At 38.1% G+C, this 27,815-nt stretch overlaps 1 protein-coding gene and 1 non-coding gene across 2 annotated transcripts in view; one reads left to right on the forward strand and one right to left on the reverse strand.

The window, feature by feature from the left end:
* Positions 1 to 2,619: 2,619 nt before the first annotated feature.
* Positions 2,620 to 2,724, reverse strand: LOC116282399 (U6 spliceosomal RNA). The gene has a single exon (XR_004191913.1). It is a non-coding gene; the product is annotated as a U6 spliceosomal RNA (small nuclear RNA).
* Positions 2,725 to 5,410: 2,686 nt separating this feature from the next.
* LOC140699912 (uncharacterized) overlaps positions 5,411 to 27,815 on the forward strand; it is a 91,472-nt gene continuing 69,067 nt past the window's right edge. The window contains exons 1-3 of the mRNA XM_072972399.1: positions 5,411 to 5,475; positions 6,680 to 6,763; positions 6,867 to 7,665. Of these exons, the coding sequence (XP_072828500.1) occupies positions 5,411 to 5,475; positions 6,680 to 6,763; positions 6,867 to 7,665 (948 nt within the window). The remainder of the gene's footprint in view (positions 5,476 to 6,679; positions 6,764 to 6,866; positions 7,666 to 27,815) is intronic.

Below are 27,815 nucleotides of genomic sequence, written 5' to 3' on the forward strand. Positions count from 1 at the left end.
TGGCTATTTGAGGGCTAGGCAGCACAGACAAATAAAACTGAATGTCAAAACCCCAGAAACTCAACATTTCAAACTTTTGAAACTGTGTGGTGTTGCTTTGCCTTTTAGATGCATTAAAACACACTGTATTTCATCAATTCTTAGATGCACATTTTTTGGCATTTTATTACCTCTGAAATTAGAATGTCTTACAATCAAATGGTGTGTCAGAGTTTCACTGGCAGTGTTTTTCTTTCCTAGTTGTACATAAAGTAACAATGCTTATAATCAATGCTATCTCAGTTTTGATAATATGTGGTGTATATATAAAATTTGATTAGTATGATGCATTGTTGTAAATATAACAACAGAATAATTTGTTATTAAGAAGAACATTCACATTGATCAAATAAATGAAAATGTTGATTAATTACACATCTTCTATGGGATTCCAGTTGACTTAATATTGACAAATATGCATCTTGCTACTTTCACTTCCCCCAAATGCCCTGAAAGGCACATCATGTTATTTAATAAAATATAATGCTATATCTATATATATGTAATCTATAACGTGACATGTAGATATATAGTATATAATGTTAAACAATAAAAAAGCTGGTTCTTTTAGCAAGCCAGGGACAAGGCTCCCTGCCTGCAATTGGGGTGGCACTTCCATGGTGTTCAGTAGGGCCAGGCGCAGGCTGTGTACCGCACATCTCTGGGGAACATCTTTCCCACAGAGCGGGATGTGAATGGCACTCCTTAGAGTTCTGCAATGTAGCCACTCCGGTGTTCAGCACAGTGATGACAGCAACTCTGGTAACAACCAGAGAGGGGAGGGTAGAAAGGAAGGAGGAAGGGCGCTGCCCTCTTTGACCTTGAGAGAGAGAGCAGCACTGCAGATGCATTGAGAACTTTGTGACCACCCCTCCACCTCCAGTCGGACCCTGAAAACAAAGGGGCAAGGAATTTGAAGATTACAGTGGTAGACCCCAGCCTGGGGCTGCTATTTTGATACCCCATGTATTTTGATACCCTCTAAACTGTCCTTCTCCAGGCTGGGAGTCTAGAAAGCCCCTATTCATGTGTAAGTGAATAAAGGTATGAAATCTTATCTTGGAGAAAGACATAGGAACGACTTTAAAAAAAAAAAACAATCAGTGAGTTAGGCTAGTGAGAGAAAAGCCTAAGGAGTTTAGGATGGAGCAGTCAAAGATGACTTCTGGCAAGAGGTGGTACTTGGGCACTGCAGGCAGGAGAATGGCATTAAAAGGAGAATGAATGTGGCCCTTTCTGCAGGAAGTGGAAAGAACAGTCTCACACAATGTTGCCACACAACAGTGGTTCCCAGATTTCAATGAGAGTGATGTTTTATTAAATGAAATCTGGGGGGAGAGGATATAGCTCAGTGGTAGAGCATAAGCTCAGCATGCACGAGGTCCTGGGTTCAATCCCCAGTACCTCCGTTAAGAAAAATAAACCTCACTACCTCTCCCCAAAATAAATAAATAAAAATAACTTGTATTAAGTGAAATCTGGAAAAACTGAGCAAGATGAGTTGAAAAAGGGAATGACCACTCTGGAGGACAGCAAGTGTAATTCAGGTACACAGTGGGGAAGACAGGCTTTAAGATGGATAGCAAACTAAATGTAAAATCTACATTTTAAAAGAAACACCGATAGTTACTGGTTACTGCTTGAATATGTGATTATGTTTCCCTGTGAAAGAACTGAGGAAGTTGTTTTAAAGAGCAAATCGAACCCCAGAATGCAAGCATTATTTGTTGAAAAGAGTTGGTAAAATTTAAAGTCAGTGATGGTTCTGTGTCATTTATTAGACTCCCATTCCAACAGGATAAGTGTTTTCACATTAATTCTCAAAAATACTGAAAACAAAACTCCCAAAACCAAAAAAAAAAAAAAAAAAAAAAGCTGCCTCGGTTGATAAAAATAGAAGGAATGAACGAGGGCCAACAATCAATAGAGAACAAAATGAATTATCAACAAACTTAAGGCAATAAATCCTGACTCAGAAACAAATATCAAATGAAGGAATTACATACACATCTTATTTTTACTGGATTTTAAGCTTTTACGGGACAGGAATCTACTATACTGGCCAGCACACTTAGTCATTCATTCATTCAGTATTTACTGAAAACCTACTGGTGTTCCAGGCAGCAGGCTAGATCCTAGGGGCACAGTGGAGTGAGAAGAAGGCAGTTTCTGTCCTGTGGGACTTTGTATTCAGCACAGGGATAGGGACCCCAACATATATGGTGGATAAACCAGCATGCCCGTTCACGCTGGGGATAGCACACCACACCTAAGAGTATATCTGAATAACTGTGTAGACCACATACAGTAAATACAGTATAGCGGTTAATGACACAGCATTCCTGATCCAGGATGGTATCTCTCCAGTTATCTCAGTTTAGATCTTTATCATGACACTTTATCTTTCTTTGACTGGTCCTTCACAAGGTCATCATACTCAGCTCCAGACGCTGGGATTTTTGGATTACCATGTGCCAAAGGAATTCCTCTATATATATATATATTTTTTTTTTGGAAATAGTGAAAAAAATTTTCTTTTGGTTTCTAATTTTTTCTTAAATTGAAGTATAGCTAATTTTTAAAAATATGGAATGCTTCACAAATTTGTGTGTCATCTTTGTGCAAGGGCAGTGCTAATCTTCCATGTTGTTCCAATTTTAGTGTATGTGCTGCCGAAGCGAGCACAGGGATTCTTGACTAGAATCAGTGTTGAGTAGTAAGTAGAACCAGATGTGGGTGCACACATGTGTATATGTATAATATAAATGTATATATATACACACATTATATATACACACACATAAATGCGCCTAGTATATTTCATTTTTTAATCAGATAAAAACAAAACCCAAATATATATGTATATAAATATACATGTGTATTCTTTCTTTGTATCTATCTTTATTTATATTTGGTCAAAAAATGAAGTGTAATGGCGGGTGGGAGTAGATCTCAGTGGTAAAACATGTGCTTAGCGTGCATGAGGTCCTGGGTTCAGTGTGGGGTATCTCCATTAAAAAAGTAAAATTTATTTTAAAAAATAAAGCACATAGCTCAAGTGGTAGAGTGCATGCTTAGCATGCATGAGGTCCTGGGTTCAATTCCCAGTACCTCCTCTAAGAATAAAGAAATAAGCCTAATTACCTCCCCCTACCAAAAAAAAAAAGTGTAATAGATCATAACTCCACTGCTCTTGGGACAGAGAAAGGCAGGGTGGTAAGGGCAGTGAATTGCTGCAGGTTGGGGAAGGACAGATTGACCGCGGGCTGAGGGGAGCTGAGATGGGGAGGCCCCAGCTCCAGGTGTTGGTGGGAGGAGCTCCAGCCCGTAGGCAGTACCCGACAGCCAGAGAGCAGTGAGCAAACAATAGGTGTGTGTCCAGGAGAGCAGCAGCCATCAGGATGTCCAACTTGAGGTAATGGAGGAAAGGAGGCCTGATAGATGCCTAGAATACGGACGCAGAGAATCGAGGAGCAAAGCTGAAGGCAAACAAGCATTGCCAGCAGGGGTATCTGTTAGTGCGTGTTAGAGTGTGTGTTGTAGGGCTGGGGCAGACTCCAGGGAGCAGAGTCCAGACCACAGGCAGAGAAAATTAAGTTCCATGCAGGTTGAAAGGCCAGGGCTTCAAGAGCAAGAAAAGGGCTGTGAGTTAGTGCTTAGAAGGGGGCCAACGTTAGGGCTCCCCAAGTTCAAGTAGCAAAGGCAGCAGGAGGCTGGCTCCTGGGCTTGGGACTGGGGTGCTGAGAATTCTTCCTGCCACAGGGCCAGGAAAGGACTGGGCTCGATGGTAAAGGATGTACTGACAGTAGGGAGAAGACTACAGAGATCACAGACAAGGCAGGACCAAGTGGTTGCTTTGCAGCAAAAGCCTCATTAAACCATTTTTTTGTAATTGAAGTAAAGTTGACTTACAATGTTGTGTTAGTTCCTGATGTACAGCAAAGTGATTCAGTTATATATATATATATATTCTTTTTCATTATAGGTTATTACAAGCTACTGAATAGAGTTCCGTGTACTATACAGTAGGATCCTGTTGTTTATCTATTTTGTACATTACACCATCTTTTAATCATAGTAAACAAGTGCTTTGAAACAAAGAGAAATGAAAATGGAAATGGGAAAAGGAGCAAGTCATTTACAAGGAAAACTAGAAGGGGAAGTAAAATATTATATTATTACAAAGAAAAGAACAAATTTCATTTTTTAAACTTTTCTCTATTTTGTGCACTGAATTATATTTACATATAATCATCTTTTTTTTTTTTTCCTTAAACACAATTTCTGTTTCGGCTTGGTCCTTCTAAACCATGACAGGGTACTATTAACCAATAAAATGATGTAGTCATGTCCATGCTGAAAAATGTAGATGTTTCCTCTTCTCTTCACAACACTTCTGTCCTAAAGCATCACTCTGCCAAGGACATCCCTTCACCAGTCCCTCCTTACTAGACTCTAATTTATCTTTGTATATATAATGATTTAGTGCTGCCTTTGCCTCATAAAGTCTTTACAAGAGGAAAATGACTTTGGATGGATTAACTTGGATTAATCTACTGAGCTAATGCCTTCCCTGAAAGCAGAACTCTCCATTTCACTGAAGATGGTATAACCCATAGTTCCTCTGATCTCCCCCACTGGCTTCACCCTTTCAACATAGTCCAAGTCACCCTCTAAAACTGGGTCTTGATGACAAGATTCAGAAATGCTTAAAAGGAAATTCTATCCTTATCTCTCTCATCCATTTAACAAATATTGAGCACTTGTTCTGTGCCAGGAAGGAGGCTCTGAGGAAACAGCTGAGAACAAGATTGACAAGGTCTTTGCTCACATGGCATTTACATTCTAGTGGGTCAGAGAAACTCAGATCGTAAACAAATAACTAAATGATCAAGGAAATTTCATACAGTAATAAGTGGCATAAAGAAAATGAAAACTGGCTTTGTTGGGGTGCTAATTTAAGACAGGTGCTCAGGGAAGGTGTCCTTGAGGATCTGACAGTAGCAGAAGGGTGATTTCCCATTCCAAATTAATGGCATTTTGGTTTGGGCATGCAGTGATCATGCTTGACATCTATACCTCAACCAAATTGTGCAGAGACAAAAGGCCCATTTCCAGCCCATTCTGTTAATCTACTTAAAGGAAAACCGTCACATTAGAGAATGTTAAATTGAGACCCTGAGGTGTTGCCTTTGAGTTTGGGGGCCAGACCTTACGTGTCCAGATGTTTCCTTGGGCTTCCTGGCTGCTCTTGTTCATTTAGTGGGCAGGCAAACCGGAGAAACAGGCTAGCATGCACACACATGCCAGGAGCCAGAGAAAATAACCATGCTCTGCTCAGTTGCTGGTAGGTAGGTTGTCTGCCGTGATAATGGTTAAGGATCTAAGCCTGGGCGCTAAGTTGGGCCTTATCCATGAAGAGCAAAAGGATGTCAAGTAAAATTCCCAAAGACTTGAATACGAGATCCTTTTGTAGAGAAGCACAGATATCATGACTTAAAATTTGATGCTTCTTATTTGCTCTCATTTCTATAGTGGTATACAACACAACCTAGACAACACCAATTTGTACATTTGGGAAACTTGATGCACTAAAAGTTCCAACCTGAGATTATCTATTTTATAGACTGATTCATAAGCCTGAAAATTGAACTAGGCTCGAGAGAGTATATTAACACATTGTCATGGCTTTATCTGCCATGACACATTGCTCAGCATGCATTAATGAGTTCTTTGGCCAATCAGTCTCAATCTCCTCCAGCCAAAGTTCTACCCTTTCCCCTACAATTGAAGCAGTGTTATATGTAGAAAACTTGAGTGACAGATGTTAGGTGATGCAGGGGAACTATGTACTGTACATTCATCCTGCCCAGCAGGATACTATAATCCATGACTTTCAAACCTGAGACAGCTAGAGTTCAAGAAGACAAAGAATAAACAGAATTGGAAAATAATTTGGAATTACAGAGGGTTTGCGAGGCATTAAGGGCAAAAGGGGAGAAAAGCGGACAGAATAAAAGATGAACAAAATAATCTTTAAACGAGAATGTAAGGGAATTTAGACATTTAAACAATAATATAAGGAAATACTCTGGAATCTAAACTTCTCTCAAGGGAGAATGTGTGTAAAAACAAGCATCAGTGCCAGGCACATTCTTTTCCTTGCCTCTCTCTTTTACTCACAGTTTAAACAGCGATTTTATAAAGATAACTTTAAAAAGAGTATCTTTTGTAAAGAGACTTAATTTAACGCCAAACATTCGTTGGAAGACTTACCAAAGAGATCAAGGTCACATTTGGTTGATAAAAAGAGGCCTATACTCTGTCTCCACATACAGGACATTAAATACTTTTAACAGCATTTTCCAAAGAACGAGGAGAAATGGAGGGAAAGAGGGAGTGACAATTATCTACATATTCCAAATGGAGGGAATGAGACTCCGGAGGGTATCCGAGGTCACCAGAGTGAGCCAAAGGTAGAGAAGGGAGCAGTATTTATAGTCCGCTGACTTCAGTCCTGTTGGGCTAACGCCGCTCCTCATCTTTGCCTTTGGAATTCACAGGCTCGCAGATCACAGGGCCCCCGGGAGGGCCTGGCCTAGGAGCTGGACCGACGCGGAAATGCTTTTTTCCCCTGCAGCTCACTCGGAGCCCGTCCACCTCCACCTCCCTACCTGTGCCTTGGCACCTTGGCAAAGAGCCCAGAAAGAGAAGCCGTGGAGCGGTGGGTGAATAATGGATGCAGTGTGGCTACATTTTTCTTTTCTTTGTCGCAACCACTACTACCGCGACCAGGCAGTTCCCCGCCGTGGTGTGTGAATTCCGAGCGATCAGGCTTATTTCGCGCGCGCCGAGCTGCGCTCGCGCGGAGTATCAGAGTTTGTCGGAGGAGGGGTCCACGCGAAGGAACCCGGAAAACAGGCAGTCCGTGGGGGCCCGGCCCGCGAGCAGCACGCGGCTGCGGTGTCTCCGCCGCTCCTCCGCGCTCGGTCGTGTGCGGCCCCGCGTCTCCTCGACGCGGCCTCCGGAGACGAGCTGGCCCCGCCACGGCGGCGGTGGGGCGGCTCGGTGAGGAGGGAACGGCGAGGCCGCGCGGAGGAGAAGCCCCCTCCCCCACCCCCTAGCAGCCCGGCGCCCCCTTGCCGGCTGCCGGCCCTCCTCGCCGGCAGCAGGGCGCCGAGCCCCGCGGACCCTTCGGGTGCTTCCGCCACGCTCTCGGCTCCTTTCGGCTCCCGGGCGGGGCCGGAGCCCTCCCAGTGCGCGCGCGCTGCGCGGAGTCTCGCGGAGGCCCGCCCCTCCCCCCAGGCCCCGCGCCCGCGCCGCCACCCCCCCTCCGTGCGAGTGTCGGCTGCGGCGGCGGCGGCTGCCGAGATTGGAATCCGCCTGCTGGCGCTCGGCGAAGGAGGAGGGAGGAGGGCGGGGAGGGCGGGTAGGAAGGCTCGGGCTCCGGCGAGTCGGTCCGCGGGAGACGAGGATCGAACGGCCGCGCGAGGGGCGACCGGGCTGGGGCCGCTGCACGCCCAGGGCGGAGGCCGAGCCGGGCCCCCGCCGCGCCCCGGCGGCTCGCCGCGCCCACCCCACCCCGCTCCGCGCCGAGGGCTGGAGGATGAGTTCCCCGGGGTCCGGGTGAGTTGGCTCGTCCGGAGAATGCGTGTGCGCGTCGTCAGGGGCCGGCCGCGGCGGGGAGGCCGTCGCGGGCTCGGGGCGAAGTTTTTGTGGGGAGCCGGGCGCGCGCGGGAGGCCCGAGTCCGTGGGCCGCCAGGCCCGGCAGCCCCGTGGGGTCCCTGCCGCCCGGGCTGTGTCAGGCCGCGGCCGACTGGGCCCCGCCGCCCGGGTCCCGGCCCTGCGGGAGACCCGGGCCCCCCGGCCGCCCGACGTCGATCCCTGGCTGCCCCCCGCGACGTCCCTGCCGCCGGGGCCCTCTTTGTTCCCCACCCCCAGGTTTTAGGCCGAGTTTGGGGAGGCGGTGTGGGCGAAAGCCGCCTCCGAGGACGCTTCTTGAATCCTTAAATGGGAAAGGCGCTCACCTCCCTCTCCTGGGAGCTGCAAGGGTGATATTCGCGACTTGTCTATTACGCTTCTCCAAAAAAAAAAAAAAAAAAAAAAAGAAACGAATGTCTGTTTCGTGGGGCGGTAGAACCGAGAGGAAGTGCCAGCCCTCCCGCAAAACTTGCTCGCAGGAAGGTGCCAGGTTTCTCGGAGGTTCACCTGTTGTCCTGCGCCGCCTCTGCTGCCATGTCTGTTGTGATTCTGCACTTCAGTTTCTGAAAACTTTCTGCTGGATTGAGTATAACCCCCTCTCCTTTTTTTTTTTCTTGCTTTTTTTTTCTTGCTTTCCAGACTCCTAGTGGAAAGGTTTGGCAAGAAAAAAAAAATAGCTTGCGTCAGGGAAGAAAAATAATGTGCTGTGTGTTAGGGTCTGGCGTTTTGCGACTTTCAGGCTCTTGGATGTTTTAATTTGGTCAAAGTGCTGCAGGTTTTCTCTTTTAAACGGTTAGCAAACTGTTCTGACTACATAGTACGAACTTGGCACGTTCACCTGTGTTACGTCATTTAATCCTTAGGATAATCCTGGTTATTGTATTCCTCATTTTTTAAGACGAGGAAACAGACGCAGAGAGGTTGAATAACTTGTCTCAGCCGGGATTTGAACCCAGGGTTTTCTCTGTTGTTTAGGGTCTGTTAAAGTGAGGGCATACGAAGAGTTCAACAACAACAACAAAAAGCCTTTCTCTGCGAACACTTTTAGGTTTAGGAGCACTTTTTAGTTACTCATACTTGAAATGATCGCTTGAGTTGATTTTGTTGCTTGAGCTGAAAACAACTCCTTTACTGTATTTATTTATAAGAGGAGTTCAACTCTAAATTAAAGTAGAATGTAACTTAATGTTTACCACTGTTTTAACTTGTTGAAATAAAAAGTTTGTGAACTAGAATTTTATTTAGATATTTAAAATTAAAGCTAAAATACAGGCAGTTCTGGGCTAGAAATGGTGTGAAGTTTACAAAAGGCCAGTTGAAATTTAGAATGCACTTTTAATGGAATCAGTATTCCACTCCTGTCCCCCCACCTCATAGAATTCATTTCAAACTTTTTCTACTTTATTCACTTACACCCTTTACTGAAGATTGAGATATCCAGTGGGAGCTTCTTCCAGAATTTACTAGATTCCTTCTGTCTTCCTGCTTCTTTCCATCCATCTCAGTGGAAAAATATTTTTTGTCCTTCTTATTAGTTAACGCTTTTTTATTTCATTTTTCTCTTCTTTCTTTAGTGGAGTGTATGAGTTACACTTTTGTCTTAGGATTCTTAAAAGTACAGATGTGCTTAAGACTTATTCAGTTTGCAAAAAACCTTCCCTTGAGTCCACTACTCCCTCAAGCTGTCTTTTTGCTGCCTTTCCTTTTCAGATCATATTAACATTTAAAAAGTTTTGTCCGTATAAAAGTAATACATGTTTCTTAAAGAAAAATAGAGCAAAATTGAAGTAAATTCAAATTCAGTCCTTTGTAATCCCATCTCTAGACATTGCCAAGAGTAGTTTACTTTTCCTGCCTTTACTTCATGACATCTGTTCACTTCTTAACCTCTTGTTATCTGGATTTTGTCTTCACAAAGGTCACCTATAACCTAATAAATGCATTTAAGCCCCCTTTCTAAGTCAGCTGGAGCTTTTTGTAGTGTTTAACATCAACCTCTCATTCTTGAAATGCCTTTCCTTGGCTATCATTCACCTAACCATTTCATTTTAGTGAATACTTACTATGTTCTAACATAACCCACAAAGCAGTGGTAGGCAACAACAGGTATGGCCTGTGCCCTCATAGAGTTTAAAGTCTTCTGAGGGAGACATATGTTGAAGAATGAATTCTATAATTAAATATGATTGTATAATGAAAGTGTGGAGTATTGTTAAGAGCTTAAAATGGGGACCTGACGTGGTGCTCGTGTGTGCTGGGAGAATCTCAGAAGGTATTAAAAATGTTACTTTGGAACCCTGTGACAATTCTAAAGGGTGAGTATAAATTAACTAGATGAAAAGAGGGCTTCTGTGACATTACACTACTTTATTGTTCTTTGCCCCCTTTCTGGTCTTCCTTCTTCCCAATTAATGTAAGTGTTCTCCAAGTTTCACTTTTCAGATTACTTTTCTGTATTTCTCTGGTCCTTTGACATTATTGTTTCAGACCCTTCTGTCTGAATAATTCTCTTCTGTCGAATAATTCCGTTCTTTTTTTCTCTTCTGCGCTTGCATCCCTGTTTTTCCAGTTGTTCTATGCACATCTATACCTGATTATTCAGGTTCAGAGTGAACTCTTTCTTCTTCCCAGACTTGTTTCCCTGTGTACCTTATTTCTGTTGATGTTGTGCCAAACCCACACCTTTCCCCGTTCCATCGCATCTTGTCTGTAGCCAGCGTCTGTTGGTTCTACTTTCATGGTATTGTCAGTCTCTGTATTCCCGCTAACTCTGGTACAGTTCTAAATACATGTTGGTGTAAACGTTGTAACAGATTTTTAAAATGAGTTGGGCCATTTTTCTTTTTCTCTTTTCAGGAGCAGTGTAGACTGGGGATTATCTTTTACTTGAGAGTTTGGCAGACCTCACCTGTAAGAGCGTTCAGGCTTAGATTTTTTTTCTCCCTAGAGAGGAGTCTGAGTACCATTTCAGTTTATTTAATAGCTGTTGCTCTGTGTAGTTATCTACTTGTTACGTGAATTTTTGTGTTTAATGTTTTTCTCCGGAAATTTATTTATTGAGCTTTCAAATCTAGTGTTATTTGATTTTCACGCAATTCTTTTTTCTTTAAATTTCTTTGACTTGATATACTTGTATACAGTATTATATCCCGTGTATATATTTGTATATTTGAAAATTTTCAACCTTTTTTTCCCCATTTAGTAAGATATAAGTTGTATAGCATAATGATTTGACTTAAATACATCATGAAATGATTATTGCAAGTTGAGTGAACATGTCATCTCATATAGATACAAAATTAAAGAAATAGAAAAGCAATTTTTTTCTTGTGATGAGTACTCCTAGGTTTCACTGTCTTACCAGCTTTCGTATATAACACAGCAGTGTTAATTATATTTATCATGTTGTACATTACATCCCTTGTATTTACTTATCTTGTAACTGGAAGTTTTTACCTTTTGACACTTATTTGTCTTTAAAAAAACTTTATTGAAATATAATTTATATACAGTAATATGCACACGTGTTAAAGGTGCAGTTCTGTGAGTCACTTGGTCTTTTAAGGTGATTTTTATATAAATATTAGTTCTAGACTGTAGAATGTGTCTGTAACTGGCTTTGTTGTATATTAAAATAATACATGGTCTAGCCTAGCAGAGACGGGACATCAGTTATAGTAGTACTGATCTGACTTTTGGATCGTAGGAGTAGGCGGCCATGGAGGGAAAGGAAAAGGGGTTTCCTCTTAGGCTAAATTTTGATCTAGAAAGTCTTTGCTTTCCTCCTTCCCTTTTCTACCTTTTATTAATGTTTGTGCTTTTCAGATGCCTTTTTAAAACCTCAAGGTCCATATTGACCAGGTCAGTCCAACTCTTTAACATTTATGAAATTAAATGTTGAGTTACATTGAATTATATCAACCTAAGATGCACCACAATTTTATAGACCACTTTTAAAGAAAATGTTTCTGGTTAACCTTAAGAAGCCATTGATTGATTGTAAGATGTACCCTAATTTCAGAGATGCTAAAATATGAAAAGTATATGTGCTTTAGAATTCATAAATAAGGTTTCTCTCACTTATCAAAACTCCCATTCCTTTAGGGTAGATGTTGAGAAGAATTTAAGCCACACTTACGTGGTGGGAGTGACTTAAAGCTCTACTGTTCCTATGAAAAATTATTTTTTAGGAGAAGAGGATGGTAAAATTTCAGGCACTGTAGAGAAATACGTATTTTTTGGATGATGTCTCTCACAGCTAGATATGCCAGTCTGATTGTGAGGTACTTTGACCCCCAGCTTTTCCCCCTTAATTTCTTTTGCTCATTTTCTGAACTCACAGGTTTTCTAAGAGCTGGTAATTTTCACAAAATAGCACAGATTCTGTAAGGGGGAATTGCGGGAGAGTTGTGATATCCAATTTTGTGAGTTATTAAAGATAGTAGTATTTATATATTATCATTAACAATCATCATATACTTAGTTTTTAGGAAAGTACAAAAATAATTGTGAATGTTTGAATAACTTATTAAATCATAGTCGTAATGTTTGTCAATTTTTATAGCCAATATTTTAAAGGCTAAAAAAATAGAAAATGAATGATGTGTTCAGAGGTCCCCAGTAATGTTTTTTGAAGAAAGCACTAATTAGAGTAGGGTCTTAAGCCGATCAGATGATTAGTAGAATCTCATAGTGGACTCAGTGGGTCCCTAAACCAAGTTCATAGGGACGATTAAATAGATGTAACGAGCATACACTGAATCAATAAGGAAATATATTCTTGGATATCATTTATTAAAAATAGGTGAATCTGAGCTCCTCTGATGTTGTGGATGTTGTTATTCTTACTTCTATACTTTCATGTTTCTGATGAACCTTGTTTTCTTACTGTATACGTTTGTTGTACCACTAATAACATCTGAGACAGTGAAGCTTGGCTGTTGGTCTATCTGTATAATTGGCTGTTCACTTAAGGAGGATGGGGGTATGTCAAATGTGGGGATAAAATAATCAGGTTTGCAGTTTAGTGAGATGAGTTAACATAGTGGAGAATCAGTGTGAAGAAAAGAAGACTGGAGACACTGAAACTTGTAGGGAGGCTGTTCCATCCTGGCTCAGACTAAAATGGTGGCAGGTAATTAGGGCCCAGAATGGACAGGACTTGCTAATTAGCTATGGGAGAGAGACAGAATGGGATTGTCAAGAATGATTCCCAGGTTTCTAGCTTGAAAACCTGTTAAGGTAGATAGATGTGTGTTGTTGACTGAGATGAAAAATGTGGAGGGAGAGCTGGGTTGGTGGAGGAAGATAATTAGTTTTGATCATATGGGGTTTGAGATTCCTCTGAAAACAACCAAATAGAGATTTCTACTTGGCAATTGCATACATGGGCCTGGAGTTTGACAGAGGTTTGGGCTGGAAGTAGACATTTGGGAGTGATTAACATGTAAGTTGTATATTCCAGCAGTGGGAGTTGGATGGCTCTCTCAAGTCACTTTTGCTAGGAAGTGACAAACCTAACCCAAACTAGCTTAAAGAGGAAAAAAGGTTCCCCACCCCTCACATTTTTGAAAAGACTAGAAATAGGCATGGCTGGATCTAAATGTTCAGATGATGTAATTGGGAGTGTGTCTTCTCTGCTATCTGTTTTTTTGGCCCCATTTTTCAGGCAGGTACTTTCATCTAGCAAAGGAGGACCACTGGCATCTCTAGCCTTATATGGGCCTTATTGCTGTGGATTCAAGAGAGGGAAAATTATCTCTTTCCCAGGTGCATATATTCTGTCTCATGGAGAGATTCTTATTGGATCTGCATAGAGTCTGGGGTACCATCATTGGCCAGACCTGGCTTACATGCCCACTGGAGCAGTCTGGGACTGGTAGCCTTCTTGGAGCCATGTGAGATCAGCAAATGGTTGTTTCCCCAAAGAAAGGATGGTTCTGGGCAGGTAAACAACATAAATCCACTATTTTTGGTTCTTAACCTTTCAAAGCCTTTTTTTTTTAAGTATCTGAAGAAAAATACACAAATACAACAATTAGATGTATAATTTCATGTTTATGTTATGGACTACATATCCTAGGACAGCCCTGAGAAACACCAATTTAAGACCAAGGGAGAGAAGATAGACATTAAATAATCTCACCAACAATTATCTAATTATAATTATGTTAAGATATACAAAAGGGACGTACAAGCAGCTTACAAAAGCATGTAATAAGGAAACCTGGTCTGTTTAGAGTGCAGGTGCTTTGGAAGGCTTTCCTGAGAAAGTGACCTATAGAGTGAGATGCTGGACCAGAAAGGAGAGGGAGAATGTTCCTGGAAGTTTTCAGTAGTTTTTACAGCAAATGTTTTTTGCTTTTTAAAAAAAACTATGAAAGTAATATACCTTTTGTGGGTGTATTTGGAAAAATGAAAAATTATAAAGAAGCAGCAAAACACTTATAAGTTTTTTCTGATTTTTAAAAATAAACTAACATCTAGTAGTGATGTTGCCACTAAGTTTACCGTGCAGTCTTGTGTGCTACGCTAAACCTATCTGGATCTCAGTTTTCTTATCTTAAAAAGTGAAAGGACGTAGTGAACTTCAAGACCATTTTTTGCTTAAAGAAAAGAATTCCATGACTTTAATGTTAGTTGCTGAAATTGCAAGTCTTATAATGCTTTTGGTCTTGATGACATCACTGAATTTCTGACTTTTGGCTGTAAAGTGTCTCTTCTTGCCTTGGCAGTCACTTTAAGTAATGAAGGGAATGGCTTATGACCAGTGGTGTTGCATGCCCTGCTTTCTTATCTCCTCTTTTGAGCTTTTTTTTCTTCCTTTAGCTTTTAGGTAAATTATCTGAAATGTTACAGGTTCTCAATTTTAAAACTGGAGAAGGCTTGCAGGATTGTGGTACTGTTTTGTGTATATTGAAATTTGTAGACAGTTTTCTTACTTGAAATTGAAATATTTGTATAAGGAATATAAGATCTAGAATGTCTTATATTTGCATTGAATAAGACTATTTTAGATTTTTGGCTAACAGGAGCCCCTGATGGGAAGTGTCGGGCAAGGTAAAGGCTGTTAAATTTTGATGAAGTTCTTAAAATTTACACATTTTTCAAAAAAAATCATTTAAAAATGTCATGAAATAAATATTTCAATAGTAACTACCCAGAAGTATCTTACATATATACCAAATCAACAAAATACAGTTACTTGATGACAGGTAATTTTTATTGTCTCCATTTCAGTAATCTTTCATAGAATGAAAATGTTGAGGAAAAAACCTGCTTGTTGAATTTGTATGTGTGTATCTGAGTAAAGAAGAAAAGTTAATCTTCCTGAAATAGTGCTCTAGTCATCATCTCTACTTGTTAAACATTTTTCTCTGGTTTCTTATTTGCTTACAATATAACATTTAAATTATCTCATTCAGATTGGCCTTCTGCTCTGGCCCAGTCTGCCTTTTCTGCTTTATTCACTTCCTATTAGCCTGTGTCACCTAAATATTCAGTTCTGGGTTTGGGTTCAGAATCCTTAGGAACATTGCTGTCTACTATGGTAGCCTAAATCATATGTGATTGTTAAATATTTGAAATATGGCTAGTCTGAATGTGCACCAGATTTTGAAAATAGTACCGAAAAAGAATGTAAAATATCTTGTATTTTGGAAGTATTAATTACATATTGATATGATACTGTTTTAAATATATTGGGTTAAATAGTTTTTTTTTATTCTTTTCGCTTCTTTAATTTGGCTACTAAAAAATATAAAAGTATGCACTATATTTACAGTGCTACCTTTCCTTGCCTCTATTCGTTGCTCATCACAATACTTCAAAATCTAGTGTACATCCTGTCTCTTCTGTGAAGCCTTCCTCAGTGGTCCAAGGCTAAATTTAGCTCTTCTACATCATTATTTGAAGGCAGTATTTTGATGTTTCTCGTACCATCTATTAATATATTAGATTTCTTTACTGTAAGCCTTTTCAGCTTTTAATCTAGTGAAGCTCCAATGTCATTTCCCTAACTATATATTACCATTAGAACCCTCCTTTGTTTTTTGTGTTTACAGAAGTTACACATAACTTGTGGTTAAAACTTCAAATAATACAGATGTGAAGTAGAAAGTGAGTCTTCTATAATCCGCCCCACCCCCAACAGATTACCACTGTTAAAAGTAATGCAGAGAGAAGTATAATCTTTCTTTGCCATTGTCTTCGTTTCTTCCTCTTTCCTTCTCTCTGTTTTCCAAAAAATGTGGTCATACTGTGCATCATTTTCTTTAACTTTCTGTTTTCACTGAATATATAGCAGGACTCTTTATGTTAGTACATGTCAATTTCCTCATTTTTTTTTAGTAGTGGAGTGGTATTGAGTATACCGTGTTTATCAGTTGCCTCTTGATGAATATTTAGATTGCTTCCAATTTGTTTGTTTTGCATTACAAACAGTGCTGTGGTGCTATACATATCCTGTGAGACTATTTTTATTTTATAGGATGAATTCTTAGAAATACACTTACTGTAAGAGAAGCCATGGAGATCTGATACAGTGCCAAACTGCTGTGCAGAATCTTCGTAACAGTTCATGTTCCAGTCATAAGCGTTTTCCCATGTTCCCCCCTCCTCTCGCCAGGACAGTAACATCAGTCTGTTTTAATCTTTGCCAGTTTGCCAGCTGAAGAAACATTATTATAGTTTTAATCTGTGTTTCTTTGATTATGAGTAAGGTTGAGCAATTTTATATGTTTTTTGGCACTTTGCATTTCTCTGTTCTTTGTTCATGTTTCTAATCTGTTTATTTTTTTCTTACTCATATGTAGGAACTCTTGGGGTATGGATATTAACCCTGACATGTTGCATTTACTTTTTTATTTGTCATTTGTTTTTTATTTTTGTTTATAAAAACTAGTTTGCTGTTGTAAAAGTGTTAAGAACAAAAAATAAGAAGTTTAAGTTGTCTTATACTCTTAATTTATTTTATAAGCTCCTTAGTTGTTGAATTTTGTCCTAAAATGTTTTGTTTTGCCAACAGTACTAGTTCAGTGCTGTGTGCAAAGTAAGTGTTCAAATATATGTATGTGTTGATGGGGAAGGGGTCCAGAATAAACTACTGTGGCGTAAAAATTATTTTGAGCTGAAGGCATTTGATAATAGACTTTTTTTTCTGAACCCCTTTATCTGCCTAAAAGCAGAGCCTCTCAGAACTCAGTTGTTGTAAATCCGCTTCCCAGAGTTTCAAAACCAGAGAGATTGACTCTTAATCACTAGAGAGGACAAGAGAGGGAAAGCGGGCATCACACCTAAACTGATATTGTCACACAAAAAGATCCTATCTCCTATGTATTCACCTAATGGTCCACCACTTATATTTTCTAAAAGTCATTTGTTTTCTTATAAATGTCCTTCTTCCCTTCCCTTTCTCCTAACAAGATGGCATGTAAGCCTCAAATTTCAACTGCCTTCTTGAGTCACATTTTTCTGTAAACTGTGGTAAGTGAATAAAAGTCTGTCTTTTCTCTTGCCGGTCTGTCTGTTGTCAGTTTAATTTGCAGGCCTCCAAATCCTGAACCTAAGAGGATAGAGGAAATTTTTTTACTCCCAGGCAACGACCAGATTGATTTTTCTGGCTATTAGAGCAAAGGATAATAAGCAAGTGAAGGTTCTCTAAAAATAGTTAAGTATTTAAAGTATGAAGAGCATAAGTCAAATTTCTTAAAACTACATTTTTCACAATGTGTTATCCAAAACTAAACATTTGTTAAATGAAGTAGAATAAACTATTAGAGAGACACACCCCTCTCCCTGAATATATTCCTACAATAATATTATTATTATTTGTTAATCAGGTGGCATAATTACTCTAATTGTGTTGACTAAAGCCTTTGTTCTTAAGTTATTCACTGTTTCCTGTTCTTTCTTAGCATCTTATCAGTTTGCATAAAAGATGGTATGTGACAGGTTCCGCTGGTCACATCGTTGAGAAGAAACAAGGAAAGTCATTCAGTTAAGGTTAAATAAAATCTTTGTACAAAGAAGGTCCTTAATTTATTAAAAGAAGGAAAGAATCTTATAGTCTGTACCTTACTACTTTCTGTTTACTAGGTTTTTGACCTTGACCAAAGTAGTTAATCTTCCTAAGCCTTATTTCCTGCTGTGTAAAATGAGGATAACAATAGTCCTCTTGTGGGGTTACTGTGAAGACTAAATGAATGAGTGCGGTTAAGCACTGAGCACCAATCTTGCCACATAGTGATGCTTAATAAATGTTAGTGACGATGGATATTTGTGTGTGAGAAGTTGAGGTTAGTTTTATCTTCAAAAGCAAATTTGAATGGTTCCATATATAGGGTCTTTGAAAATTAAATCCCAGTACCCTCTGAAAGTATGTGCTATTTTTGTCCACGTTATTAATACTGACATTTGAATTTGCAAAGTAGTTCTGTGTGCAAACAGTACTAGCAAATTGACATAGGAAGTTTTGTTGCTTTCCCTGTTTTGTACATCAAGAATCTGAGGCTAATGAAGGTTAGTTGTCCCACCAGGGTCAAATAAGTAAAAGTAAGTAGAATCAGACTTTCCTAGTTATCTCTGAATGGGGACCAGGACCCCAGAGTTAAGTATAAAGTGAAGTCAAGGACTCTACAATCTACCGAAAGCCTAAGCACTTGCTGCCCTGAATCCTTTCCAGGGCTTGTTAAGATGTAACAGAAACCCATAGAAAATGAAGGGGAGGGGAATTGTGCCGCAGTGGTCACTGCAGTGGCTGGTTTGCCTGTGGGGAGCCTTGTAGTTTTGCTTCCTTCTTCCTCCTTTGGGGTCACCTTCCTTTAGAAGCTTAGTTTGGGGGGGGGGGTCTAAGAGAACTAGTCCTGAAGGTTAGGAATACCAGCAAAAAGTGCTCATTACCTAGATGGTAGTCACTATGCACCTGATTGGTTTATCTTTGCCTATTTGAGCAAGGGCTAAAGGAAACTGGAGAGAAATCACAATGTGGACAGAGAGGGTGGCAGTAGACCAGCCTGCATTTGTTTTGAATTTCTCTTAGTTCAGGTGATCATGAAGATTGTAACCAGGCTGTAGTCATCTTGACAGGAGGGAGCAAACGTTAGAAGAGGTTGAGCTGAAGCAGATCTTTAGGTAGGGGAATGTACACTGGGTTAGAGCCCCTCACCTCTCAGTTACCAGAAAGCTCCAGCTTGTCCCCAGAAGAAAAGCCATCATTTGGCTACCTGTGATACAGATGATATAGTTTGTATTAGCCAGGGAAGTGGCAACACCACAGAGCACTATTTTTATAGTCCTTAGATGTTGAGACGGTTTATTCTGTTCTCCTTCACCCCCACCCCCAATAGATCAGACTGCATCCCTGCCCCTGTTGAACTTTCTTGGACCATGGGCCAAGCCTAAATTTGGAGAGGAAGGAGATGATTGAAAGACTGAAGATTAAAGATTTAAGTATCAGTAAATTGGACTGGACTTTTTAATAATTGAAAGCTACTGGGAAGCTAAAGGAATTGTTCCAGATGTAATTAAGGGGTCAGAAAGGGAGATTGGACCTACCATAGTCTGGGTTAGAAACTAGAGAAAAATGAAACCTTTTTTAATGTTTTTCAGACCCTTTATTAAAATTACGTAAGTATCAGCTTAAGTTCCTAACTAAAGCCCCTCTGACACCAGACCCCATTCTCTTCTCTCCACAAAGCTATTAAAGTATATATACGACTGTTTGATCTTCTTAACGGTTTTGTTTCTAAGTACATTCTAATTCTGCTCAGTATAATTTAGCATTAGGCATGCCTCATTTAATTCTAACTATTTCAAATTTATAAACTGTATAGGACAACCTTTTAAATTGGAACATTAATTAAAATAGTTTATTCCTTAGTTTTTATGGACTTGGAGTTTATCAAACCTTGGAAACATTCAATAAAATAAAAAGGACTCAACAAAAAGCACTAGTTTAATATAGTTTACTTAGTGTATGATATTTTGAGCTTATAAAGTTTTAAGTTAATTTTTAGCCATTCATCTGTAAAAGATCAATGGATTTCCATTTGAAGAGTGTGGAGCAGTAAAATAGAAGATTGAGATGGATTAGATAAACTATGTACCTGGCCCTATTTTAAAGTATTTTATACATATTAATCAATTTAATCCTTACAAATATTGCATGATATAGGTATTGTTATCTGTTCCCTTTTACACATAAGGAAACTGAGGCGCAGAAGTTAAATAATTTGTCAAGGTGTGAATAGCTAGTAGTAAGTGGTAGAACTGGGATTCAAACCCAGGTAGTCTGACTTTAGAGTCTGTGTTCTTAACCACAGGATTATTTCATTCTCAAATGGAGTAGTATAATTTTAAAATGAGGATGTGTGCTACACACAGACACATACATGTTTGACTTTATTTTGTCCTGTTTTTATTCCCTGTTCTCCACAAAGAGTAGGTAAGTTTGCCTGAGTTTACTGTAGTGCTGCCTTAGGTACCTGGTAAAACATTATCTCCCCTCAAGGTCTAAATATATATATATTTGATGGGTTAAATTTGATTAACTCTTAACAATGAACCCCTGCTTTTTTTAATATTTAAAATTTGGTAGAAACTATTCATAAATTTTTGATTGGCATTCTTTGACTTGACTAATGTTTGTATTGTAGAGAAAAGAATATTAAAAAGTCAGTAGAATCCAGTGCTTTTTAAGCATCCAGAACTCTTGTAAATATTTTCTTAAAATTAGTGCTCTATTATAGATCTCATTTCCAAGACATGTAAGTTTAATTGTTGATAATTATATGAATTTTTTTTCACAGCTTTACTGTGGCTATTACTCTTTTTAAAATTTTTTAAGTTTATTTTTTATTTTATTTTTTTTCTGGGGAGGTCATTAGGTCTATTTATTTGTTTATTATTATTATTTTTAATGAAGGTACTGGAGATTGAATCCAGGACCTTGTGCACGCTAAGCATGTGCTCTACCACTTGAGCTATACCCTCCCCCATGGCTAATTGAATAGTCCCCAGAGTCATTGAAATTGGAAAGATATTTGTAAAACATAATTATGTTATTCGTATTGTTTCTTAGAATACATTTAAAATCTACCATATGAGAGAACAGGAAGAAGAAAAGATTAAAAAAAAAACTGCAGCATCAATTGAAATAGAAGTGAACAAGCTCATCTAAGGGGCAGTTTTTGGAGTCAAATATGTTGAGAAATGAAACCTGTTTTTCACCTGATGATGGTGCTGAGAGTGTCCTCTGGAATATTATTAAATTGTTTATGTTGTTCCATAAAAATTACTTAAAACACATTGGTTATGGCATGTAGACATTTAAAAGTAATCCATTTCTTGCAGGTTTTTCTTTAAAACAAAGCAGAAGCCTTTTTTGCCTCATCACAAAAGTAGTGCTCACTGAACAAATTTAAAACACAGAAAAGCCCTGAGAAAAAAATAAAACTCCCTCAGATTCATACTAAAAGATAACATCTGTAAACATTTTGGTATACACAGTGTAAATTAAAAAAAAACTTAATGCTTCTGCCATGACTTAAGAAGTTGAGGAAATCAGTTGAATAAAGCTGAAATTCTGTTCCTACATTAAACTTGAGTGTCTGAACCTGAAATATAAGACACTTAGAATTAAGGGGACAGGGAGGGGAGTTATCTAACTAGAAGTAGGAAGTTTTGGGAATGTGGCGCTCTTGTTCTAATTATCTCTTCATCTTTTTTTCTGCATATTCTCTCTTCCTTTTTCAGCTGTGCAGGTTTTAGGCTTAAAAAAAAAGCTAAGATGTTTCAAATTTGAAGTGTTTTTCTGTAATAATGGACTAAAATAGAATAAGATGTGGGGAGGCAGAACCTAAACTGAGAGAGGTCAAAAACCATATGGAAATAGAAAATCCAAAACCCCTAGCAGAATGAAGCTAGGGAGAATGGAATCTAAACACTGAAATTATACATCTGCTAGGCAGCTGTGCGTTCTTTATTCCTAGGTTCTGTTGCAGAAATAGCAAAAGAAACTTTAAAAGGAAAACAGATCCTAAATAGACTGAGCTTATATTCTTATCACTAATAACGGTATGTACATTTTTAGTGTTAAATGTGTCTTTAATTCTTTAAATGAATTGTTCCCTTTTTTAAGGAGTTATGAAAATTCTTTTCCAAAAATAACATCACTTTTTGGGGTTAAATTTGGATTTCCTATTTATACCTTCAGCACTGAATCAACATTTTATTAAATAACAGATCACGGGATTTTTCAGTGATTCTAAGAGAGTGTGATGCTGTTGTAAATTTGTTGGTTGCTTCCCTTTTTTTTTTAGTATTCAGGGATATGTGGCACTTTAAATGTTCTGCCCTTTAAAAATCAGTTCTTAAGAATTTGTTTAGACAAAATATTCAAATTTTAAAATAATCAGGCATTTTAAAGCCATTGAAATTTAAAAAGGGAAAGACATGAAAAATCTTTTATTTTATTTAGTTGTGGGATGCTTATGATTGCTAACATTTGTATAGCTTTATAGTTTACAAAGCGCTTTTAAATATCCGTTATCTACTGTGATTTTCATTTGCTAACATTTTTTGTCTCTTAACTCAAAAATTAAGACACAGCACTGTCTATTAAGTCAGTGGTTATAACATGCCACTGTAGTAGTTTTTACCTACTGTAAGGGTGATTCATATTCAGGATTTAGAAGACATTGAAAAGTAGAACAAAAAGGAAAAACATCTCCAACATCTCAAAATAACCATTGTTAACATTTAGTGTAAGTCTTTTCAGTCTTCTTTTTCTATTTATATTTTTTGCATAATTTGATGCTGATGCAATATTTGTGTCCTTTTAAAATTCACATCTTAAGCATTTCTAAGAAAAAATAGTTCTTAATTATTTCAAGGGGGCACTGTTTCAGTAATATTTTTTCTTCTTGAGGAAAAACATTTTATCCTAAGATGATATTATAAATATATAGTGGTTAAGAGCATGGACTCTGGGCTTAAATCCCAACTCTGCTTCTTCCTAGCTGGGCAATCAGCAGTTTTGGCAAATTGATTAACATCTCTGTTTCCTCATCTGTAAAATGGGAATAATGGTCCCTACATCATGGAGTGGTTGTAAGTTTATATATTTATCTTATATCTTAGAATCATATCTTACCCATTGTAAGCACTATGTAAGTTACCTAAAGTTTTACATCAGGGACCCTAATCACAGTGACTGCTGATCAAACTAGTAGACAGAAAATTAGTAAGGATATAGGAAGTCAGACAACATAACAAAAACCTAACTTGATTAATGTATAGAGTACGTTACACCCAATAAGGATAGAGTAAGACCCACTTGCTGTGTCATTAAAGCAAGCCTCAACAAATATCAAAGGATTGAAATTGTTCGCAGTGTCCTCTGACCATAGTAGAATTAAGTTAGAAATCAGTAACGAAAGATAATGAGAAAACCTTTGAAATGAAGCAGTACACTTCTAAATAACCCATGGATCAAATAAGTTACAAGGAATTAGAAATTACTTTGGATTCAAGAATAATGAAAATACTCTACCCTTGTAGCAAACTTTTAAGTGTTTTTATCAAAATAATAATAATAATAATAATGGCAGAAGGAAACTTTTGAAGGTGATAGATATATTTATGACATAAATTATGGTGATAGTTTCACAGCTGTGTACTTATCAAACTCATCTAGTTGTATACATTAAACATACACAGCTTTTTATATGTTAGTCATACCTGAATAAAATAGTTAAAAAATAATGAAAATACATGTCATATCAACATTTGGGATATAGTTAATTCTATACTTAGAGGAAATGTTATCGCTTTAAAAATATATATTAGAAAAGTAGAAATGTTAAAACTCAATGATTTAAGTGTCCATCTCAAGAAATTAAAATGATTGGGATTTCCTCATTCTCGAGTTTGACTGGATGGAGGGTGGGGAATTTTTAGTTCTATGTTTTACATTTAATTCCCTGTTCAATAAGACAGGAGGAAAGGTATGATTAACCAAAATGGTGTACTTTGTTTTCCTATTAGTACATTTGAACTCTCTCTCCCCCCAAAGCTTGATTCCTAATTTACTTGGTTTCTAGGAAGCTTCAGTACTCTTTATGAAAACCTCCCGTTTTCTTGACCCTTGCATAGAACTCTTAACTTTTCTAAGGAGAAAGAAACAGACTTTCTGAGAAAGCAGAGACAAGAATTCTGAGATGACCAATTTAGTCTTGGTAATTATTTCTAAATCTTTAAGACTTGGAAAGTATAATTCAACTTGATAAGTATGTAATCAGCACCTGTTACAGACCAGAGACTGTCCAGACTTGGTTATATAATAGTGAATAAAAATAGCCCTGAGTTCTGCTTTCATGGAGCTTATGCTCTAGTAGGGGAGACCAGCATTAGAAAAATACAAACCCACCCTGTTATGTCATGACAATGTGGTATTGGTGCTAGGAAAGGGAAGTTTAGAGTACTAGGAGAGTGGCTAATAGGGGGCCTAAGCTTATTTTAGGTTGAGAATATGGTGCAATATATAAAAATTAGAGGGAAAAGTTAGAATAAAGTGGGGAAATAGACCCATGAAAAAATCATGGAAAGTATATTTTTAAGGGAATAAATCTTAAAATGTGTTGTCTCGATTGACTGAAACAATCCAGAGGCCTGAGTAAATTTTCCTTAGTCCGGTATTGCCTGTTGGAAGCCTTATTTAGGACATGCTTTCACTCCCAGTTCTCTGTTCTGTAGAATGGAAGTGGTCAGGACTTGGCTAGGTAATGGCTAAGCTTCTAGTTCCAAAGTACTTATCCCATTGAAACTTTCATTAGCTCTTTAAGGAGTATTTTTCTCTGATTGTGAAGACAGTATATACTATTTTTAGAAAAATTTGTAGACTACAGAAAAGACCCTCTCCCTCAAATTTCATTTGTATTAGAGATGTTAATTTTATTATAAATAGAGAATATATCAGAGAATTTGCCCTCCCTGCAGGTCTGGGAGGTGTTGGTTAACAAGATGAGCTAAATTATATGTCATTAGTGAAAAAAAAATTTCAGTGGCTTGACAGAGTGAAAAGTTTATTTCTTGTTCCATGTTCAGCTTGGGTCAAATAAGCCATTGAGAGAAAGCCTGGCAGAGGTTCCACTGTCTTGTAGCTGTTCTTCTGGAACATGGCTTTCTTGATTGCTATAGAAAGGGAGAGAACATTGTGGGGAATCTTGTAACCAGCAGTTACATAACTTCAGTAATAGGAACTAGTCATTTGCCCTTACCTAACTGCAAGGGGATAGAGAAGTGTAGTTCTTCCATGTTCCCAGAAGTGGAGACTTGGCTGTGGGTGAGCTTTAAAAAGTCTGCAACCATGACCTTGTTTTTCCTGGCCATAGTCGAGTAGAGTGAGGATGGACCTCTGATCCAGGTTGGGCCAATTGGATTGTTTTGCCTCAGAATTTGCTTTTGGGCCATTGACAACTGGAATGCTCAGGCCATTAAACACCAGGGGCTTTGCTCCCAATCAGGAGTGGTGGGATTCAAGTAGCTAAAGAATCAGAAATTGATCTATAGAGAGAAGAATGAATCAGATGCATTGCAAAGGTAAGGTATTGTGTAGCTTTGCGGAGAAGGAATAACTTGGTATTCAGTGGCTTTCCATTTCTCAATACTAGATCCTTAAAGAAGACTGATTGTAGTTCCTTCACATAGATTTCTTGAGAATATATATGCTTTCCCAACACGTGAAATTTTCACGAGAAGTGGGCATGTTTTGTGCCACAAAGATCAGTAGATTTTTTAGAAAGCAAAAGACAAATAGATTATTTTTATATTTTCTGACCACAGTGCAAGATAAATAAACAACAATAGAATGCCTCAGCTTCCCCAAAGAACAAAAACATACAGAACAAACAAAAACATAAGTCTAAAATAAAAACACCTATCTCCTTTTGGTGGGTAGGGGAAGAGACATAGCTTTTAAATAGCTTAAAGAGACAGTCATAACTAAAGTCACAATGTGGAAGTAAATTACTGTGAGAGCACACTGTAGTATCAGTGTAGCCAATGTGAAACTTTATGGGAAATTCGTAACAATTAAATATTAGTAAGTAAAAAAGATTAAAACTGAATGAACAAGGTATTCAATTCACGTTGGTTTAAAGCAACAAAGTAAAGCCAAATAAAGTAGAATGACGGAATTAATAAATATAAAATTGTAAGTTAATGAAAAACAAAACAACTTGAGTAAAATTAAAAGCTGGCAGACTCTGGGCAAATCTGATTAAGAGGAAAACAAGCTGGAAGCAAACGTTAAAAAGCTAGGGACATCTCAGTATTGAGATGAAAGCCTTATAGAAAAATATTATGTATAACTTTATGCCACACATCCTAGCAATTAGATGAAACAGATTTTTTCTTAGGAAAATTTAAATTACTGAAATTGAAGGAACGGATGAACTTGATAATTCAGTAGCTGATGAAGAAATAGAAGAAGTTGTGAAAGATACACCTTTTAAAAGGTCAGATGTTTTACAAAATTTAAAGTAGTTGATAATTCCTATGTTACACATTCTTCCCAGAGGAAAGAAAAAATACAAAAGAGAAAATACTCTTTGAAACTAGCATAACTCTGCTAACAAAAAGGATAGCACAAGAAAAGAAAATGATAGGCTATTCTCATTTATCACCTAAAATCGGAAGTAAAATATTAGCAAACTTACCCAAAAGTATATTAAAACTATAGGGTCAAGCTAGCCCAGGGATTCAAAGATGATTTAACCTTAGGATATCTATTAGCATCCTTTATACTGTTAGTAAATCAAAGAAGGAAAACAATATAATCATTTTAATTGATGACAAAAAGCTACTAGATAAAATTCGGTAACCATTTCTGATAGACTAGATTTAGGAAAGAAAAGAAACTTTCTCAACCTTATAAGAGGTAAAAATAGCTAAAGCACATAGTAAACCCAACTGGTAAAATACTTTTCATGAAAAGAAGAACAGTCCTAAGAGCTGTGTTTTGTTTTTTTTAATTGAAGTATAATCAGTTTACAATGTATTACTTTCTGGTATACAGCATAGTGGTTCAGTTATACATACATATATTCTTTTTCATATTCTTTTCATTATAGGCTATTACAAGGTATTGAATATAGTTTCCTGTGCTGTACGGTAGGACCTTGTTATCTATTTTATATACAGTAGTATCCGCAAATCTGAACTCCCAATTTATCCCTCCAACCCCCCCAACCTGTAATCATAAGCTTATTCTCTATATCTGAGTCTGTTTCTGTTTTGTAAATAAATTCATTTGTGTCGCTTTTTTAGATTCCGCACATAAGTGATACCATGTGGTATTTTTCTTTCTCTTTCTGGCTTACTTCACTTAGAATAACAGTGTCCAGGTCCAACCATGTTGCTGCAGATGGCATTATTTCATTCTTTTTATGGCTGAGTAGTATTCCATTATATAAATATACCACATCTTCTTTATCCAGTCATCTGTCAATAGACATTTAGGTTGATTCCATGTCTTGGCTCTTGTAAATAGTGCTGTTATGAACATTGAGGGGTGCATGTATCTTTTCAAATTAGAGTTCCCTCCGGATATGCCCAGGAGTGGAATTGCTGGATCATATGGTAAGTCTGTTTTTAGTTTTTTAAGGAATCCTAAGAGCTCAGTTTAGAAACTATTGTTAAATATTTAACTGGCAGCCCCAGCCAGTGGAATTTTGCATAAAGAAGGTATACAGGCATACCTGGGAGATGATTCGGGTTTTCTTCCAGACCACCACAATAAAGCAAATACTGCAATAAAGGGAGTCACAATTTTTGGTTTCCCAGTGCATGTAAAAATTATGTTGATACTACACTATGGTCTATCAAGTGGGCAATAGCATTGTCTAAAAAAATGTACATATCTTTTAAAATACTTCATCGCTAAAAAATGCTGACCATTATCAGAGCTTTCAGTGAGTCGTAATCTTTTTGCTAGTGGAGGGTCTTGCTTCTATGTTGATGGCTGCTAACTGATTAGGGTGGTGATTGCTAAAGGATAGGGTGGCCGTAGCCACTTC

The sequence above is a fragment of the Vicugna pacos genome, chromosome 11 (assembly GCF_048564905.1).
Source record: "Vicugna pacos chromosome 11, VicPac4, whole genome shotgun sequence".
NCBI lineage: Eukaryota > Metazoa > Chordata > Mammalia > Artiodactyla > Camelidae > Vicugna > Vicugna pacos.